The sequence below is a fragment of the Phascolarctos cinereus genome, unplaced genomic scaffold, assembly GCF_003287225.1.
Source record: "Phascolarctos cinereus isolate Bilbo 61053 unplaced genomic scaffold, phaCin_HiC Scaffold_726;HRSCAF=1367, whole genome shotgun sequence".
NCBI classification, from domain to species: domain Eukaryota; kingdom Metazoa; phylum Chordata; class Mammalia; order Diprotodontia; family Phascolarctidae; genus Phascolarctos; species Phascolarctos cinereus.
Genome location: NW_027556098.1, coordinates 228989872 through 229010166, shown reverse-complemented (window position 1 = coordinate 229010166; position 20295 = coordinate 228989872). Strand labels below are relative to the sequence as shown.

Genomic DNA, 20295 nt, shown 5'->3' with positions numbered 1-20295 from the left:
AATAGATTCAAGTCCTGTCTCTTCCCCTCACTGGTTATATGCCCTTGGTAAGTCATTTCATGGGCCTAAGCTTCTCTATCTGTGAAAGGAGAGAGATTAAACTAGATCCCGGGATCATAGATGTAGAGCTGGAAGGGACTCTAGAAGTCATCTAGTCCATCCCCCTTATTTTGTAGATGAGGAAACTGATGCCCAGAGCTCTTATGTAATCCGCCCTAGCTCACATAGGTGGCAAATGGCAAAATTAAGATCAGAATCCACAGCCTCTAACTCCACATTCAGAGCTCTGTGTACCACACTCACTCTCATGATGAGAGTCCCTTCCTTCTATAAAATCTGATAATTCCATGTCTGTTTTCTTAGTGCCCTCACTACCTATCTCCTCCCAAATACTGAAAAGCATTTTCAACATTGAGCCATGAACTTCAGGCAAAATCCAGACTATCCAACCTTATTCTGAATTTCAAAAAGTTCACATTGGACACCTAGCAGGTTTGGATTATCAAATAAATATTAAATTAGAATATAACCATTATCACTGCTATGTTTCGACTAATTTTAAATATTTCTATCTGTGACATAAGGAACTTTGGGCTTAGGGTGGGGGTGGGGTGGGGTGCCATGAAGATATTTCTGGGCCTCAGTTTCTTTATGTATAAAATGAAGGGGGTTTGACTTTGCTGTTGTTGTTGTCATTGTTCAGTTGTTTCATTTATGTCCAACTCTTCATGACCCCATTTGGGATTTTCTTAGCAAAGACACTAGAGTGGTTTGCCATCTCCTTCTCCAGCTTGTTTTACAGATGAGGAAACTGAGGCAAACAGGATTGCCTAGATAGCCTCAAAGTTCCCTTCTGATTCTAGCTTAATAATCCTAATTCTAATCCACATATGGTCTATAGCAATGTTTTGGTTCATAAACTGTTTACATATTTGTTTAACTTTAGATGGGAAGGTAAGTATAATAAACTGTGATGATAGAATTTTGTGGCTCTATGCTCTCAATTCCATTTAAAATATTTGCCATAAGCTTCATTTTCTTTGACTCACGTGGCAATATATAATACTTCATTGCACTAAATGACTTTTTGTTTTCCATTACATCCAGGTTCGATCCATAGTGAGTGACTTCGCTGTCTTTCTTACTATTTTATCCATGGTTTTAATTGACTATGCCATTGGAATCCCATCTCCAAAACTGAAAGTTCCAAGTGTTTTCAAGGTGAAAATCTCCCCTCACCTTCCCTCCTCTTTTCTTTCCTCTCCTTTTATCTGTTCTCCCCTTTCTTCCTCTACTCTCTCCTCCCCTCCTCACTTCTCTTCTTTTCTCTCCTTTTCCCTCTCCTCCTCTCCTGTCCCCTTCTCTCCTCTCTTCCTCTCCCCCAACGAAGTATATAAACACTTGTGTAAAATTTATAACACTGCCTAAATGCCAATTCTTATTTATTTATCTAGTATTATTTGTCCATCTCTAATTTTTGTTGTGGAGGGGCTTGTCACCTCAACATTTACATGAACATTTAAGAAGTGTAGAATGACAGGGGGGTAAATGAAATTTACCAGTCATTACTACAAGTTGGATACACCATTAGGAAAAAGAAGACTCATGGAAATTTTTTTTAAAAACTGAAAGAAATTTCATTTGGATATTTCTTATTTGGAATTTCTGCATATAACAATACTGATAGTTATAAGATATTTATAAAGTTAATGCAATAACATTTTAATTCAACTTTATGTTAGAGTAGCTTTTTTATCCTTTATACTGAAGATGATATTTAATTCTATTTACTGAATGACCAGCTCATCAGTTTTCCTGGTATCTTCTCTCAGACTCCAATGGAATATATGCCATTATTATATATTAATAGTACACATTTTAAAATTCATACAGCCTACTAGGGATGACCGTGGCTGGTTTGTTACCCCATTGGGACCAAATCCATGGTGGACAGTGATCGCTGCTGTGATTCCAGCTTTGCTTTGTACTATTCTTATCTTTATGGACCAACAAATCACTGCAGTCATTATCAACAGAAAGGAACACAAGCTAAAGGTATGTTTTTAACCTTTCAACTTAAGGCATGTAAATTTATTTAACTGGAACTGATTAGAATTGTTTAGATTTTCCATATTCTGCTTCATTTATTATTTTGAAAACTGCAATATGCCATCAATTCATCTTGAAACTTAAGGCTTTGGTTCTCCTTTTAATTTGGCCTCACAAACATCTGTGTGAATTATAGACACCATTTTTTAGTTTTCAAATTCTTTTCCTTTCCTTCTCTTGAAAATTTTTCTAACAATTTTTTTTCTAAGAGTAAAAAAAGAAAGCCTCATATTATAGAGAGGGGTATGTGGCATTCTCACTGAATTCAGTAAGTAAAACAATTTAATAAATACAATGGGATATTTGGATGAAGGCACTTCATCTTCACTCCTTTGCTAACTACAGATGATTTCATTTTGCTGCTGTGAAAACTGAAAATTTTTTAGCTGCTGTGTAATTACTATAAGATGCTAAGACTGAACATCCTCCTTTTCAGTAACCCATGCTAAATGCAATCAATACAGCTATTGAGTGGTTAAAAAAATCTAAAGCAATCTTTATAAAAATAGAACATGCACTATCTTGTTTTTGTTCTGATATCCTGGGGAATTGCCAACTATTTTCACATGCCTACCCTTGAAAACATAGGGGAAAATTTTAGATTACCAGAGCAATTGAAATCATGTAGTGTTTTATGGGATTGTATGTGCCTTGATGAGATAAGAAAATTTCTTTTATAAAGTATTGTTGTGATGCAGATATGATTTAACTTGGAAAAGCACAAAGCTACAGCTATTTGTAAAAAATAAATGTGATGCAGGGAATAACTATATGGAGACCAGAAAGCTAAACTCTATTACAATTGGAGAGAACAACAGCATTATGAGCCTTTTTTTGAAGGAAACATGTCCCTGATAATTGCTAAGATTTTCCAAATGATGTGTTTGTAATAATTTGTGTATTATTAGAAAAGACCACCTAAAATTAGTGAAAGGCTTCAATAAAAATTTACCAATCTTAGAATGCCTAAATTTATATTCCTCAATTTCTCAAATATCAAATAGTTGATGGGATTTTTATCACTCCTTCCACCAACCCCCTCTCCCCTGATTCTCTTAGGTTTTTAACATTTTAACTTGGCCTTATTCTCGTGCATAAAAGGCCATAGTAACTTTGGTAGATATCACTATAGCCGCAAACTCAAGTAAAGATAGCCATAAAACAGATCTGATATTTCATTGTTAAACATTGTTCTCTTGCTTTAATACTTTCCCAAAACGTTATGAAAACCTCCTCAAACACCTGCTTTGAGAGGAAACAAAAAGATCCTCTTATGTTTTAGGAGAAACGAAAGTTATATTATAAACATTGGGTACATATCAAAGAAGATTGATTTTTGAAGCCTTCATGAACAGACCGAAATCCTCTAATTTCAATGGAAAAATTTCTTGAGTAAAGATAGCAATCAGAGTAATTCAGTCAGTATCTTGTCTAAGCATTCATGACAGCATCTTTAAAATGATGTAGAGTGATTGAGGAATTCAGGGAGAGTGCTAATATTTTTAAACCATTTTGTAGCCACCTGTCTCTTTTTCTTTTGTCTCCTTTACCCCTACTCCATTTCTCAGGTTTTTTGCATAGGTATTTTTTTTTTGGCCTTTCTATGAGCGTATATCTTCAGTCTTCTCTTTTTTACCTAGCAGGGAGGAATACTTTCAGTCTGAGCCTCTTTGAAAAACAATCTAAGAATACCTACTTGGTTTTTTAAATTTATAATTTGTTATTTTTATTTTTCCCATCAATTTATCTTCCCTCCCTTCTACTTCTTTACCCTCGACTGAGTAATAAAAAAAAAAATCAAACCCTTATAACAAATATGCATAGTCCAGCAGAACAAATCCCCACATTGGCCACATATAAAGAGGTATGTCATAATCTTCATTTAAGTCTGTTTCCTTACTCTTAGGAAATGTGACAGCCCTTTTAAAATTAAAATTTGTCATTGCATTGTTCAGAGTTCTAAAGCCTTTCAGAATTGTTGTTTTTCATAATATTGGTGTCATTATATAAATTGTTCTCTTATTTCTGTTCACCTCATTCATTCTGCATGAGTTCACAGAGGTCTTCACAGTTTCCTCTGAAACTGTCCATTTCTCCATTTCTTATGGTGCAGTAATATACCATTACATCCATATACCATGATTTGTTTAGCTATTCCCCAAAAGGTTGGCCCCTCCTGAGTTTCCATTTCCTTGCCATACAACAAGAACTGCTATAAATATTTTTGTACATATGGAACCTTTGTCCTCTTTCTTTGATCTCTTTGGAATATGTGCCTAAGAATGAGAATCAAGGGTCAAAGGGCAAGAACATTCTGTCTACAAGAGTTTTGAAATGGGCTTTCTACAAACGGGGAGAATTTTTAAATCACTTTTTTTGGGGGGAAAAAGTTTTTATGAAAATCTAATTAGGATCATCTCAGTGTGCATCTGCAGACAGTTCACTCGTCCTTGACATCACTTTTAATCAGGAGCAATACAATCACAGATCACTTGAGTAAATGAATGCATTTGCAACATTCTCTTGGCTCCCCTTCCTCTTGAGGATTATAGCATTTGATGTGTTCTTTTCTGCCCTTTTTGTCAGCCTGGTTCTTCATGTCAATCTATAGTCTTTCATGTGGTTAACTTGACAGATGCAGGAAATTGCTGCCAAGCTTTGGAATGAATTTTTTCAGCAGTGGCATCTGGGTATCAGATGGTCCTCTTGGCTGGCCTCTTGTCTTGCTGCATGTTGGTTTGAGTGGGGTCTGGTGTAGCATCACCTGTTGCTATGCTCCCTTTTCCTTCCATATGTCCATTTCCTATGATTCATATATGAATGTGAGAATCAATGCTCCAGTCCTGTCTCTATCTGAGAATAAATTCCACAGAAACATGTCAGAAGGTAAAGATCTCTCTGTTATACACCAAGAGGGGGATACTTCCTCTTGGCTGGCATTTATTCCAGCTACTAATTTGGTGAGGAAGTCCAAGTATGTGAAGACACATTTTAAATGAAAGTCAAGTGGGAATACTTTGAGGTGATATGAATTTCTGGATGGTTTTCATTTCTTCAATTTGTATTTAATCAAGATGTCCTCCTTGGTACATGAAACTGTTGGGCAAAATGGTATTTTATAGCTTCTGACCTTCCCCTTCAAAGAAATACATATTTAATTCTAGAAAATCTTTTTGAAGGAATTGTCTATCCTGTCTGCTTCCTCCAACTCAGTATCCCACTTAAGTATGAAACAGATTTGGAAATTGTAGTTGTGGAAATTTAAGCCTCCTAGGAAGCTATGCCTCATAATGAAGCCATAGGGCATAGCAGGAGTAGGACAAGCCCAAGACATGCCTAAGGCCTCTCTCCCAAACTCCCAAGCCACCTGCTTTTGAGGGAGACTTCACCTCACTTCCACTGCCATCACCATGAATCTATGAACCTGCAGTGAGCCTTGTTCAGAAGGAATGCTCTCATAGTAATGATAACCTTGCATCTTTCACTGTTCTGCGGTCTCCAAACTCAGTGGTGACTATGGCTAAACCCAGAATTCACAGAACCTTGGGACTGAAAGGGTTTCTCAGGCTGTGCATATTTCTTACAAGGGTTTTGTTTTTCTTGTTCTTTGTTTTGCAAAAGGGGGAGAGATGGGAGGGAGAAAAAAAATAAAAGTTTAACTGGAAAAAAACTATTTAAAAAAAAGAAAGATGTCTCAGAGATCATATATGCCTCAACTTGAATTCTCTCTACAATATAAAGACAGAATGATACTGTCAAGAGTGCTGGATTTGGAGTCAGAGTATGTGGATTCAAATCCAAATTCCAATTCTGCCACTTACTACTCACATGATCTTGGCTACCTCTCCGACCTTCAGTAGCCTCATCTATAAAATGAGAGGCTTGGATAAGATAGCCTCTAAAATCCCTTCCAGTTCTGAATCCATGATCCTATGATCTCCAACAAATGGGGAAATGAAACCTCATAGTTCTAAGCATTAGGAAGCCAAACCTAAATCTTCCCTTCTACATTATATACCACTTCTTCTAGTTCGGCCCTCTGTGACTAAGTAGAACATATCTAATGCAGGTAGCACAGATCATCATTTTTCCTTCTTCAGAACTATTACCTTGAGAGTGATCGGTGACTAAACCCTCAATTATAGAAGCGACTTTCCATTACAAATTATAAAGGGATCAGATGCTTATTCTTTATGTACTATATTGAAAGACTTTAAGGAATTTGTTCACTTAGAATTGCTCAAGATCCTTATTCTTGGTATGTAGCACTAACACTTGACAGCCATTCTATTTTAAAAGATTTTTTGACAGGATCTGCTAATAAGCATGCTTCTCCACATCCAGGAGAACGTTATACTCTTTCTGTACATGGAACTTCTCTCCACCCCACCCCACCCCCGCCATCACCCAATGTGGTCACCCTTATTCAGGCCTGAAGAGGAGAATTGTTACCCAAGCTCCTGACACTCAAAAGGTTTCTAAGTCATGTTGCAGTCACCATATTGACGACCAAATTCCCTCAACTATGCAACCACCTGCACTGTTTCTGCCCTACACCACCCACGTTCTTTTTTGCTGTATACTTGAAGCTACTCAGGAGAAAATCGTCTCTGCAAAGAAATTCCCTTCTTTATCTTCAGAATAATGTCCTATGCTGACCATCCAATGTGATTTCTTTCTGGAAAAGGTTCTGAAGAAATGGTGAGAAAAGGGAAGGGTAGCTGATTCAGATGAAAGCCTTAAATGGACATGCACTCAGGAAATTCAATTTAATAGACAGTTATTAAGCTCCTACTAGGGGAGGAAGCCCCATGATCAGTATCAGGAAGAGAACTAGATTTGGTGTCACAAATACTGTGGCTAATTATTAGTTACATGACTTTGAGCAGGTCATCTACTTTTGGCCTCATCTCTCTCATCTGTAAAATGAGGGGGCTAGATGATTTCATTTCCAGCTCTAAATCCTTTGTGCAAGGCACAGATATTCAGGATGATTCGTAATCTGGGCCCTGTGAGTTCACTTATCAAATAGTGATATTGGTTAAAGCTGCAATGCATGCATTATTGGTAAATCTGCCCCCCATCCCACTTTTTAAAGTGAAGATACCTATTTTTTATAGATGAACCAAGCTCTTCATTGTTTTCCTTCTTCCTCTCCTCTTTTCCCCTTTACACAGTTACCAAATCCTGGAGGTTCTGCCACTTCCTTTCTCTCCTGACTTCTACCACAGCAGTTTAGGTTTTTAAACCTCATCCCTAGATTTTGACAGTAGACTCTTTTTTTATTTTTTAAAAAAAATGCATTTAATTTTTAATTTATGGAATACAACAAACATTTTTAAGACATAGTATAATAAAAAAGATGATTTCACATGAAACTATAAATCCATTATGTACAACTTCACTATTCCTTTTAAATAAATAACAAGGTTGACTCTTAAGTGATCTCTACATCTGTACTGTCTCACCCCTCAAAATCTATCCCACTTATCACTATGAGGATAATCCTCTAAAACTACAACTCTGAGTCTGTCACTCCTACACTTGAAAACATTCAGTGATTTGTATTTGCCTACAAAATAAAGTTCAAGCTGTTTAGCCCAGCATTAAGTCCATCTCTGATTAGACGCCAAACTTCCTTTTTCTTATTTTCCACAATTCCCCTTCATATGTTCTATCCAAACTGGACTACAGTATTGGCTGTTGTCTGAACATGAATTTCATTTTCTCACCTCCAGGAGTGTCTTTGTTCATGCTGTTTGTTAACTTTGCTTGGAATGATCATAGCTTTTGTAGGGAAAGAGGCAATTTGTCTGACTGTACAGAGGTGCATAGAAGCAATATTTGGATAAGTAAGGTGAGACCAAATTATTAAGGATCTTCAAATAAAACAAAAGAGTTTCAATTTGCTATGATAGTTAGTAAGAAATAATGGTAAGTTATTGAACAAGGGAATGATGGCACAAAAACATTATTTTAGGGAAATGTGTCTGGGAGCAATAAAAGTAGAGATAAATTGGAGACAGAGAGACCAACTATTTCAATAGTCAATAATAGTCCAGGCAAAAGGAAATGAAAGCCTGAATGTTCTATACACCCCCTTCCTCCCCAGTTGAATATAATCTCTTTGAAGGCAGAGACTGTTTTGGTTTTGGTTTCCAATCTCTTCAGTGCTTAGGATATAATAGACACTTAATAACTACTTGTTGAATTGATTTACTGCTTAATTTGTTAAGGCATGAAGGAACAGATAATATGAATAGTGGCAGAGGAAATAGAAAGGAAAGGAAAATTTGAGAAATGTTTCAAAGTGGGAAAAATAGTATTTGGTAGCAGATTGGGCAAAGGACACCAAAGAGAGAGAAGAATTAAAGATGACTACAAGCCTCGAAATTTTGATAGTACAAGTGATGGAAATGAGAAAGCTGGGTAGTGTGGTGAGGTGGGGTGGGTTTAAGGCCCAGATAGTAAGCTCAATTTAAGCATAAATTTTAAGATGACAGTGGAACATCAAAGCAGAGATGTTCCATACTCAAACAACATATGGGATTGGAGAATTGGTGAGAAGTTGAAACTGAAGATATAGCTTTCAGAATCATCTGCATACAAGGGAGAGTTGAAGCCATGAGGGTGGATGAGCTCACTGAGGGAGTGTGTGCAGGGAGAGAAGAGCAGAGGGTCAACTCCAGAAAAAGTGGGTGGTTAACAGCATCAAAAGTAACAAGAAGATTGAGTAGAATGAAGCCTGAGAAATGGCCATTGGATTTGACAAGAAAAAGGTCATCAGTAACCTTTAAGAGAGCAGTTTTCATGGAGTGGTGGGGGTGGAAGCCAGATTGCAGTGACTTCAGATGGTAAGGAGTGGAGGCTGTGTGTGCAGACCACATGTTTGAGGAGTTGGCAGCAAAGGGAAGAAGGGAGTGGATGATAGCTAGAAGGGCTGCAGGCTCAAGAAAATATGTTTTGTTTTGTTTTGTTTTGTTTTGTTTTAAGATAGTGGAGGCCTAAAAGAAGGAACCAATGGAAAAGAAGATTCTACAGATGCTAATGTCTACCACACACATAACTGTGAGAGTAGAGTCTCAAGTAGAAAAGTAAATAGGGTCATTTCTAAAGTCATTCCTAAAATAAAGAAAAAGGGACAAAGTACATATGGGGCCTCTGTGCACCAAAGGGAATGCTGTCTCATCATCTGGGTAAGCTGATAATAAAGGTAGAGTCAGCCGTGTATGGAAGATCTGTATGGAATCATTGACCTAGACGCCTAGTTCTCTGATGCCTTCACTGATAGCTCCTCAAGGTTTGGAGTCTCAAGCTGCAAAAAGTGAATACACCAGTCCTAAATCTCCATGGTGCACTGGGGTCAAAGGACCCTGGAGGTGGGGGCACTTGGTCATATAATTCTTTTCCCAGCTTATGGTTGGCAAACTCCCATTTCCTGTGCCCCTTAAGCTTGTGATTCAAAAGTTATCCGCTGAGTCAACAATCCTTTCTCCTTACTGCTTGTTCCCCAGCCCTCATTCCTATCCACCTTAGTTCTGTCTCTCCATGGTCCCTATATTCCTCCGCCCTACCTTTGTATTCCGTTGTCTGGAGCCCTTATCTTATTGTTAAACAATGTCTCTTTCATTGTAGATCTCTGCATCTTATGCTCTTTGTACCTTATGGTAATCACAGAAATCTGGATCTCCAGAAGACACTACATCATTGAGTACCCTCCCTATAAGTTGATTGTTCTTTCTTGAATGTCCACTCTCTACCCTTGGCCAGAAGGAGAAGTCAGTCTGCTCTTTGCTACTTCCTGACCTTCCCTCTACCACTCGTCCCTCTGTAGACTCTCCTCATTTGAGTTTCACTCCATTCCTTGATATCTGCCTATCCCAGTCCTAGGTGCTTTCATCTATTTGTGACATTCCTCCTCCTTTCTCAAAGAGTCCATTACCTGGCTCACAATATTCCTTTATATCCCTCTCTGTGCCCTTATACTTGGTGACTTAGATATATAGGCAATTTTCTCTTCCATTGCTTTCTAGTTCATCATCCTTCTCAATTGACATTTTCTCAAGCACTCACAGGATCACCTATAATGATTCAGTTTACACCATCACCTATAACTGTGCCACCTCCTTTATCTCAAACTCTGAAATTGCCCTTTATTTTCCTAATTTTCTCTCTTTCTATCTCTCTCTCTACTTCACTTCTAAACTTATTTGCCCTCACCACAACTCCTTCCATCCTTTTCTAATCAACATCAATCATGCTCTGACTCTGCATTCCTATCTTCATACACTTGATTCTATAGTTGACCAATTTAGCTACCCTCCACTCTTGAAACCCTTGTCCTTTCATGTTGCCAACATTTATGCTCTGCTAATCCTGAGCCCAAGATGAACCTCACCATCTGACTTCTCTCTTCCTATTCCTATTCTGCCAAATGCTGCCAAATGATGTTACATAACTAGACTAACTGGATTTATTATATGTCATCTAATCTCAGCTGAACTGTCTATGCTACAAGGTAATCCTTTCATTCTCCCCAAAAAGATATTCTATCACACTCTCCAGATAAGCTGTTTCTAGCCTTATTCTTTTTTCTTCATCCTCTCTGTGTGTCTCTGATGCCCTGTTTCTTATTCGATTGTCTTGCCTTTACTTTTACCAAGAAAATTGATGTCATCAGTCTTGATTCCTCTCTCACTTCCTCTGCTCCATACCTTAAAATCATTATACATCTCTAATCATCCTCTCCTCTGTTCTAGTCTGTGAGGGAGGACAGGCCTCTTCTCCTTGTCAGAGCTAATCCTTCTACTTTTGCCTTGATCTCACCCCTTCCCTTCTTCTCTGGGTGTTTACTGGAGGGATCATTCCCTCCCTTTCTCCTGGTTCCTTCCCTGCTGCCTGTAAACATTGCCAGATCTTCTATATCCTTTAAAAAAATCTCTCCCCATATAATTAGGTTTCTGACCAGAGTTACTGATGGTTTCACAATTTGACCCTCATCCTCTTTGACCTTTCTGTAGCTTTTTCCACTGTTGCATTCTCCTTCCTTTCAGATATAGTCCTTTGTCTTCTGTAGTGCTACTCTCTACTGATTCCCTTCTTCTATTTTATCTCTTCCTATGAGCTCACTAGTGAGAATTCTATACTTTGCCATAATTCTATACTCCTATACTTAGAGAAGATAAGAAGACCAAGGGTAGAGCCTGGGGGAACACCCATCCTTTTTCAGGTTCATCATTCTTTTCTTCCCTTCTCCTTCCTCCTTCAGTCCCCAAAATGGATATCCCCTAAGATTTTTTCCTGGGTCCTCCCTTCTTCTCAAATTACAAGATCTCTACTGGTGAGCTCATAAGATCTCATGGGTTCAATTATCCTCTTTATGCAGATAGCTCCCAAATCCATCCCAAATCTCTCTTTTGAGTTCCAGACCCACATTGCCAACTGCCTGCTGAATATATCCTTCTTTATGTTAAATAAGCATCTCAAATTCATCGTGTCCAAAACAGAATTCATATTCTTTTCCCTCAAATTTTTCCCTCTTCCAAATGTTTCTATTACTATTGTTGGCATTCCCATTCTCTTATGCCACCCAGGTTTCTAATGTCATAGCCACTCCTGACTTTTTATTCTCCTTCACCATCATCTCCTTTCACATAATATATCTCACATTTATTGCCTTCTCTACATTCACCTTCATTCAAGAACTCATTACCTCTTGCCTAGATGATTATAATAGCCTTCTAATTGTTCTTCTTAATTCAGTCTCTCCTGCCTAATTCATATCCTAAATTTGCCAAAATAATCTTCCTAAGGCACAGTGTGACCATGTCATTATCCTGCTCTTAAGCCTTGTGGCTGTCTGTTGCCTCTTATTCTGACTCAAAACCATCTTTCAAGTCTTTATGGCATTTCTACCTTTCATGCCCTCTACATTCCATCCATATCAGATTATTAGTCATTCTTTGAATTTGACACCCTATTTCCTGCCTCCATGCATTTTCAGAAATTTTCCCTTCATCCTTTTCACTCAGAATCCTTGTCTTCCTTCAAGATTCATTTCAAGTGCCACCTCTTCCAAAAGGTTTTGCTTGATTTTCTTTTTCTATAATAGCTAGCATTCATATAGTACTTTAAGGTTTACACAGTGCTTTACAAATATTATCTCATTTTGTCCTCATAACAACCATAGGAGGTAGGCACTATTTTTATCCTCATTTTCACAGATGAGGAAATTGAGATTAACTACGGCTTACATAACTTGTCTGAGTCAGGATTTGAAATCAGGTCTTCCTGACTCTAGATCCAACACTCTATCCACTATGCCACCTTATTGCCTTTCAATTGCCTTGAATTATACTTGTTGGTATGCATGTTGTATATCACTCCTCCAGTAGTATATGAACCCCTTGACTACAACCATGGTTTTGTCTTTATATTTATATTCCCAACTCTATGTATAGTGTCTTGCACATAGTAGATATTTAATAATGTTTGGTGAATAGATGTGAATTTAATTTCCTCTTGAGTTTACATATATGCTGGAAATATATTGGAAATTGAGATGACATTAATCTGGGAACACATTTTATCTGTAAAAGTATGAGCTTCTGAAATTGATCCTAGCTGCTGTACATCTGCCTATGAAACTAGTTTTCTAGGTACTTATGTAGTGTCTAGCACTTTTACATCTTTGACTTTTATGCTATTTTAGTACAAGTCACACAAGGTATAAAATAGTAAATAATATCTCTCGTGTTCTTGCTGCTACCAGTGCATGGTGGTACTTACCCCTGGTCTTTCTACAGGTATTAGAAGTAAGAATCTTTGTTTCCTCCCAACAGAAAGGATGTGGGTACCATCTGGATTTACTGATGGTGGCAGTCATGCTTGGTGTGTGCTCCATCATGGGACTCCCATGGTTTGTGGCTGCCACAGTTCTCTCAATTACTCACGTGAACAGCCTGAAACTAGAATCTGAATGTTCAGCTCCAGGGGAACAACCCAAATTTCTTGGCATTCGAGAACAAAGAGTTACAGGGCTCATGATTTTTGTCCTTATGGGTTCATCTGTCTTTATGACCAGCATTCTCAAGGTAAATCAGGCCTAACTTTTTGCATGGAATCAGGAGGCAAAGTATATGTGTCATTGTAAATAATGAAAATTTCCATTTTGCAAAAATGATTCATTGAATTGGTCAAAATGATAGATTGTGTTCTCTGTAATATATTTTTTATATAAATGCTCATAGCTAATTTTACCAAAGCAAACACATGACCTTTACTGAAAGCAAAAACTTCCAGTTTACATTTTGAAGTCTTCTTTTAAGTACATGGGCCTCAGTTTCTTCCTAAATAAAATGAGGGGGTTAGAGATGCTCTCTAAAGTTTCTTTCAACTGTAAATCTCTGATCCCATGCACATAAGCTTTAATTTGACAAAGTGAATGTCTAAACTGAAGGCATCTAGGTGGCACAGTAGGTGGAGCACTGGGCTTAGAATCAGGAACAATCTTCTTTATGAGTTCAAATCCAGCCTCAGATACTTACTAGTTGCGTGTCCCTGGGCAAGTCATTTAACTTTGTTTGCCACAATTCCTCATTGTGAAATAAGCGGGAGAAGGAAATGGCAAACCACTCCAGTCTTTATCAAATGGGATAACAAAGAATTGGACATGACTGAAAACAATTGAACATCATCTTGAAATGGCTAAATTAAATTATAACCGTGATCAAGTTCTTGGCAAAAGACATTTTTTTGTTTCTGACTGACATCATTGATTTTTTTTTTGCAATAAAAATCTGACATATCCTGAATTTGATGCAGGTTCAAACTAAGTAAAGGGTCTATTTTCTTCTCAGCGGGCAGATGTAATTCCAATTAATGATATTGAGCATTGCATAGAGGCACTGAGATGAGCAGAGACTTGTCCATGGTCACATTTGCCATCTCCTATTCTAAATACACCGTAAACCTATTTCATGGCAATTGTCCATGCATGCATTCATTTTCTTATATTTAAAAGGGGTATTCTAGCCATTGTAAAACTTTAAATAATGGTTGCTTTGTCTCATATAATTTAATGAACATTTCCAATCTAATCTAACTAGATTTTAAGCTGTTACCTTTTTCAGTTGGCTGCAACTTAAAGAATATAACCAAGTTATTTTGCTTTGAATTAGAATTTTAATAATTCTGTACATTTTATACTGTCCTACAAGGTTGGCATCCTATAGTAAATGAGATGATGCCCAAACTGCAGCATAAAAAGGGGAAAATGCAATTGTTTACAAGCTTCCAGCCTTGTATTGACAAAAGCAACTAAATATTAACTGCATTTTTCTCTTTTCATCTTGATATTTTAGCATTGTAAAGACAAAGCTCAAATTTTCTGTAAAGTATATTGTAATATATTTTTTCCTCCTACTATAGCCACTCTAGGAATATTTTGGTAAGCATGAAATAACATCTCACAATGATAAGTGAAAATACTAAATCATATGTTATCCTCTGCTCTGATTTCCTCCCTTTCCAGTTTATTCCAATGCCAGTGCTTTATGGGGTATTTCTTTACATGGGTGCCTCATCTCTAAAGGGAATTCAGGTAAGTAGTCATGATAAAAACTTGTAGAAATCTCTACAAAGTACTAACTATATTATGGTAAATTCTACAGACAATAGGAAAGCCAGTTTAGAAAGTAACACTAGACTATATTTCCTGTAGTCCCCCTAAATTGGATCAGATTTACCATAACCAGGCCAAAGTACAATCCTTCTAGCTAGTCGCTAACTTCCCTGAATCTTAGCTTTCTTCATTTATAAAAAGAAGAGGTTGGACTAAAAATCTTCTGAGGTCCCTTCCATCTCTTTACATCTAATCCTATCACAGTCTTACAGAATTGTGTTTGTCACTAGCATATTAACACTGTGGGATTAAACAGATTCCATGCACAAGAAAAAGAATGAGCATTTTCTGAGTAAGGAAAAATATATTGTTAATATTGTAGAAGTCAGGAGCAAACTATCAGTGCTTAATATTTTCCTTTGCATTTGAACTTCCTTGCTGGGTTCCATAGCAATTATATCAAAACCAAGCATTTTATTGCTCTCAAAATAAAAGAATCTATTGTTCTAGGGTAAATTTATTGAGAAGTTTAATTTATCACAGGTCGAATAAAGGAACTACATAAACTGTATGTTCTTCTTATAACAAGCCTACTCTGTATTCACTCATTTGTCTGTGTATTAAAAACATGGAAAAGAAAAGACGCAAGGTTGGATGAGAATCATTCTTGGCATCAGACCAGCTCAGAGTCCCTTTTGTTGAGTAAAGAACCAGCTTCTGACACTCAAAAAAAAAGAAGGGTAGAAGCCTGGTTCTGAGATCAACATTGAGACAAAACATGTGTAATTCGAGGGAGATCTTGAGTTGATTTTTAAGTGTCCTTCGAAGGAATAAGACAGTGGGGGTGACAGGTATGATGCTAGGTGGAGTTGATTCTTCCAGCAGAGGTTATAGGGAGGAGCTGTGTAATGTAATTTCCCCACACAAAAGTTCATTCGTTCCAAGAACTTTTCCTCCCAGAAAAGTGCACTTCCAATGATTCTGGGCTTCCGTTAGGCAATCAGGGAAAAGTGCCGGAAGAGGTTTTGTTTGTTTGTTTTGCTGGGTTTTTGGTTTTTTTTTTTTTTTGCCTTTGGCAGAAGTTCCACTAGCATTAATTTCATCTCTAAGTGAAAAGTATTTATTATTAGGCCCCAGGCTCACATAAATACAGCAGCATAAGTTTAAGAAACAAAGTAAAATAGTTTTGATAGGTTTCGACAGATTTTTTCCCCTAATTCCGCTCACATGATTTTGTACCCATGAGGTTTAGAATTAAACAAAAATGTCAAGTTTTGGAATTCTTTGGGGTGTGAATCTTTCAAATGAGAATTGAGGAAAACATTACCCAAAGGCCTAGGAGAGAAATCTAATGAGTTTTAAGTAGCAATAAATGAAACGGGATGAAAAGTCTTTCATGGAGAGTTTGTTGAAAATAGAAGGGGAGCATCCAAGTCCTGTACTTCTAATATTAGTGATTGTAGAGCAATGGAAAGGCAATCAGAAGAAAACAAAAATATAATATTTATATATTTTTAAATAAACATTGCTAATAGTACTTGAAGGTTAGTCATTGAACATTTGTTAAATACCAGTATTAACAAGGGAAAAATTAAATCATTCCCCTACGTGTGGGAGGATTCTATAGAAGTTACCTAGTTGTTTGGCAATATTAAGAAACTTATTATCTAGGCTTCTCACTCTGAAACGTGGTAGAAAAAACACAGAGAGAGATCAGTTCTCATGTACAGTGTTTTTGTATTCAGCTGCACAGTCACTTCTATATTCATTCCAACACTTTGAAACCCAAAGTAAAGCAAATGTGCCACCTAAACAATAACAATTCAGACACCCACGCACCAAGGTACACTTATGCAATTACACAGCTTCACAACTAGGGAAAGGTTCTCTGGGTAAATTAGTTTTATAAAATCTGAGACATTCATATGTAAAGCAAGTGATTTCATTTTACTTTCCCCCCTCTTTTTAAGGAAGGTTCTATTTTATGAATTTTGCTCCACACACAGAGATATGAAGATCGATTATTTTTTTAAATATTCAAAATAAATGATTCAAAAGACTCTCCTGGTTTATCCTCCATTGAACAGTGTCCTCCAAATACATAATAGGATTACAATGATGATTTGTTGTTTAAAATTATAGTAATAATGATGATTCATCTCCTCAAGGACCTTCTCGGCTAAGTAGTAGTGGGTAGAAATGAGTTGATCAGATAAATGAATCCCCCCCCATGCCTTATCCAACCTCCTAATAAAAATGGGATATGATTATCAAATTTTAAAGCTTCTCATTTTTATTAAGATTAGAGCATGGGACTGAGTGCAGGGACAGCTTAGTCCTATTGAAAACCAGGAAACTTCAGGGACCTGTCACTCAAATAGGATAAAGAATGGAATATCAAGTGAAGCTAAAATGTTAAGACTGCAACATCAATTTGTGATGATGTGGTTCTTCTTTCTTATTATTTATCAAAACAATTTAATTTCATTTATCTTACAGTTCTTTGATAGAATAAAGCTTTTCTGGATGCCAGCAAAACACCAGCCAGATTTCATATACCTACGGCATGTACCCCTTCGAAAAGTCCATCTCTTCACCATCATTCAAATGAGTTGCCTTGGCCTCCTATGGATAATCAAAGTTTCAAGAGCTGCCATCGTCTTTCCCATGATGGTATGAAAACACTACATCTCCTTGTTAGCTCCCTCAATACAAAGAGCCGTTATCTGGCATATGACATTTTATTAGATCCTCCATTCAGAGGATGGGAAGAGGAAAATACAATACAATTGAAACCAGTTCATTTTGGTGAGATAGTAGATTAAAACTAGTGGCTAAGATTAGGGTTTGGATTACCTGTAAATTTCAATTATCCAGGCTAGTTTGGTCTCCTTAACAGCGAGGATAATTGACAAGGAATTAAATTTGGGAGAAAAAATGAATGTTTCAAAATCATCCAAACTTGAGATTAAGGTGTAGATATCATGATGAAAGGAGTAATTTGGATTCAAATGAGTTTAAGTCTCTCAAATGTTCCATAATTTAAAAAGAGATACTCAATACAAAAAAAGCCAATATAGAATTATGCTATTAGTATCCTTTCTTGTCTCTAATGATGATGTTAAAAATGCAAAATAGTTAATAGATTTTAATGAGATGGGCAGGATAAATTTATCTTAACCCCAATTTGTAATAGAAATGTGAATTTCAAAATTTCTTGCACCATCATAATTATAATATACCCAACTCTTCCATACTGAGGCCTACAATATTTTTAAAAAAGCATTACTTATGTGCTAGGAGTAATTTTAAGCTCTAAACAACACAGTTCAGATGACATATGCACTATATACTGCTATACTAACATTTATTTTTATATCAATCAAAATAAAGCATTTCAGTGTGATTTGACATGTTTCCATTAAATGTATATGCACATACAATAGGTTTACTATGCTTTGAAATTATGCCCCTGTTTGCTACAGGTATTAGCTTTGGTGTTTGTAAGAAAATTGATGGATTTGCTTTTTACCAAACGAGAATTAAGTTGGTTGGATGATTTGATGCCTGAGAGCAAGAAAAAGAAATTGGAAGATGCTGAAAAAGAGGTAGGTCAAAGGAAAAACAGTATTGGATTTTTTTTTCCTTTTAAAATTCAATTCTTTTTAGTAATGAAACTCATCATTTACCACCCAACCACTGGCCCTGAATAGCAAAAGTTATTTGAAACAACTAGATTACCCTGTTTCATTTTATATAATCACTGATCCTGACAGATGTGAATTGGCTGGATGGAGAGTTTACAATCTGACACCAGAAAACTGGCATTTGTGGGGAAAAGAGTGCATATTTGATGTGTTTAAACCCAGACACACTGAAAATGTGAGGCTATTTTAAGGAATGATAACTTCTATTTATAAAGCGAGCCAAGTCACAAAATTCCATTGAATTCATAAGATAATTTGGACATCCATATATACAATCTTCAGGTGCTTTGATTGGTTTTAAAAACCCTTATCCTAAGTATAGCAGACAGCTGATAATGAATTGTAGTGTCTTTCAATCCCTACATGTAGAAAGACTGACTCAGTTAAATATGTAAGAGGGCAAGGAACAAATTATTAATGGCATTTTGTTAGAAATAAGAAATAAGTGTTGGCCAAGAGACTACAACAAAAATGTTGTCGGTCATTGGTTAGTTTAAATAATGAATAGTGAGAAATGTTGCTTTGACTTGCTTTTTCAAAATGATGGAAGGTTGACTTAATTGAGCTGTTTGTGAGAAAACTCCTTATTTTCATGGTCTTCTTCTCTCTCCCATGTTGTTTCATATACTAAAAGAAATATGTCACTTTTTGGTGCTCCTGCACTATAATTCATTACTTTCAATGTGATAAGGTTACTTTTACTTGTTTTGTCATTTCTAAATTTTGGGAGCTATTCTTATATCTGCTTAGGCAGTTATAAAATTATGTAGAAGCCAAAGAGTTTGCAGATGACAAGATTAACTAGTAAAATATTTGACACATTAGTTAATCACATCAATTTAAAAATAGAAAAAGAGAAATGAAGTTAACATTTAAAAGAAAATATTTGTGAGAGCTTGGGAATTAATCTCTATATTTATTTTCTATGAGAGGTATAGTGAATTTGTCCACTTGCTTCAACCATCAAGTGTGTTAGTATATCCACAGATATGTTCCCTTAAGCTATTCTAAGGGTCTTCATTTTTGCTCAGCCACATCAGTGTCTTTGACTATTTAGACAGCAAAGACTCATCATGAGACTTCTGTCCATTGTTTCTTGGAGAACTGTACCTCAGTGGTAGAACTGGATTGTTGTAGGTTTCTCCTGTGGTCATTTAATTGCAAATGGTCTCTCCACTCTTGGAGATCTAGCATGATGAAATAACTTTGTCCTAAAGAATACCTGAGAACATTAGTTTTTGTAAATGATCTAGAAAGCTTTTTTTGAATAGCATTTTCTCCAGTGACATGTTTGAATTCTATTATGACCACTAGTTCTGTATCTTTCCAAGTAAACTACAGAATCTAGTATTTTATAATTTTGCTTGAGACATAAAAAAGCAAATCCTACAAGCACAATATCCAATAGTTTTGGTTTTCTTTTCTAACCTTGGTTTTAGTTCATTTCTAGTGTGTTTGTTCTTTAGACACCATACACCCTCTCCCCCAAAAAAGGCAGGATGGGACTCAATACAGACTAAGCCTAAAGGAGATGGGAATCCACAAACAAATATTTTTGAAGTGTAAAGGTACTGACATTTGAGGTTAAAAGGCCACCTGACCTTTCTGTCCTCAAATTACCTTGTACATGTTGTATTTCCTCTCCGCAGGTGCCACCCTCCAAAGGGAATATAAATCCCTTGAAGACAAGGATTATTTTGGTTTTATCTTGGTACCATTTGATCTAGTACAGTACCTTGCACATAGTAAACAACCTATCAAATGTTTGTTTAATTGAGTTGAGTTAATTTAATTAATTATATTTATTCTCAATTCCAGCTTTCTAGCTGAATGCAATTTGCAAGTAGGTTTCTGAAC

The 20295-nt window shown here is 36.5% G+C and overlaps 2 protein-coding genes across 7 annotated transcripts in view; one reads left to right on the top strand and one right to left on the bottom strand.

The window, feature by feature from the left end:
* DPP4 (dipeptidyl peptidase 4) overlaps nt 1–20295 on the bottom strand; it is a 296755-nt gene that overhangs the window by 149723 nt on the left and 126737 nt on the right. The window lies entirely within an intron of this gene.
* The window catches only part of SLC4A10 (solute carrier family 4 member 10), a 373505-nt gene that overhangs the window by 333636 nt on the left and 19574 nt on the right, over nt 1–20295 (top strand). For all 4 annotated transcript variants that reach the window (XM_021004923.2, XM_021004925.2, XM_021004921.2 and 1 more), the window contains 6 exons: nt 1108–1221; nt 1894–2055; nt 12951–13202; nt 14642–14710; nt 17231–17404; nt 18217–18339. In XM_021004923.2, coding sequence (XP_020860582.1) covers nt 1108–1221; nt 1894–2055; nt 12951–13202; nt 14642–14710; nt 17231–17404; nt 18217–18339 — 894 coding nt within the window. The remainder of the gene's footprint in view (nt 1–1107; nt 1222–1893; nt 2056–12950; nt 13203–14641; nt 14711–17230; nt 17405–18216; nt 18340–20295) is intronic.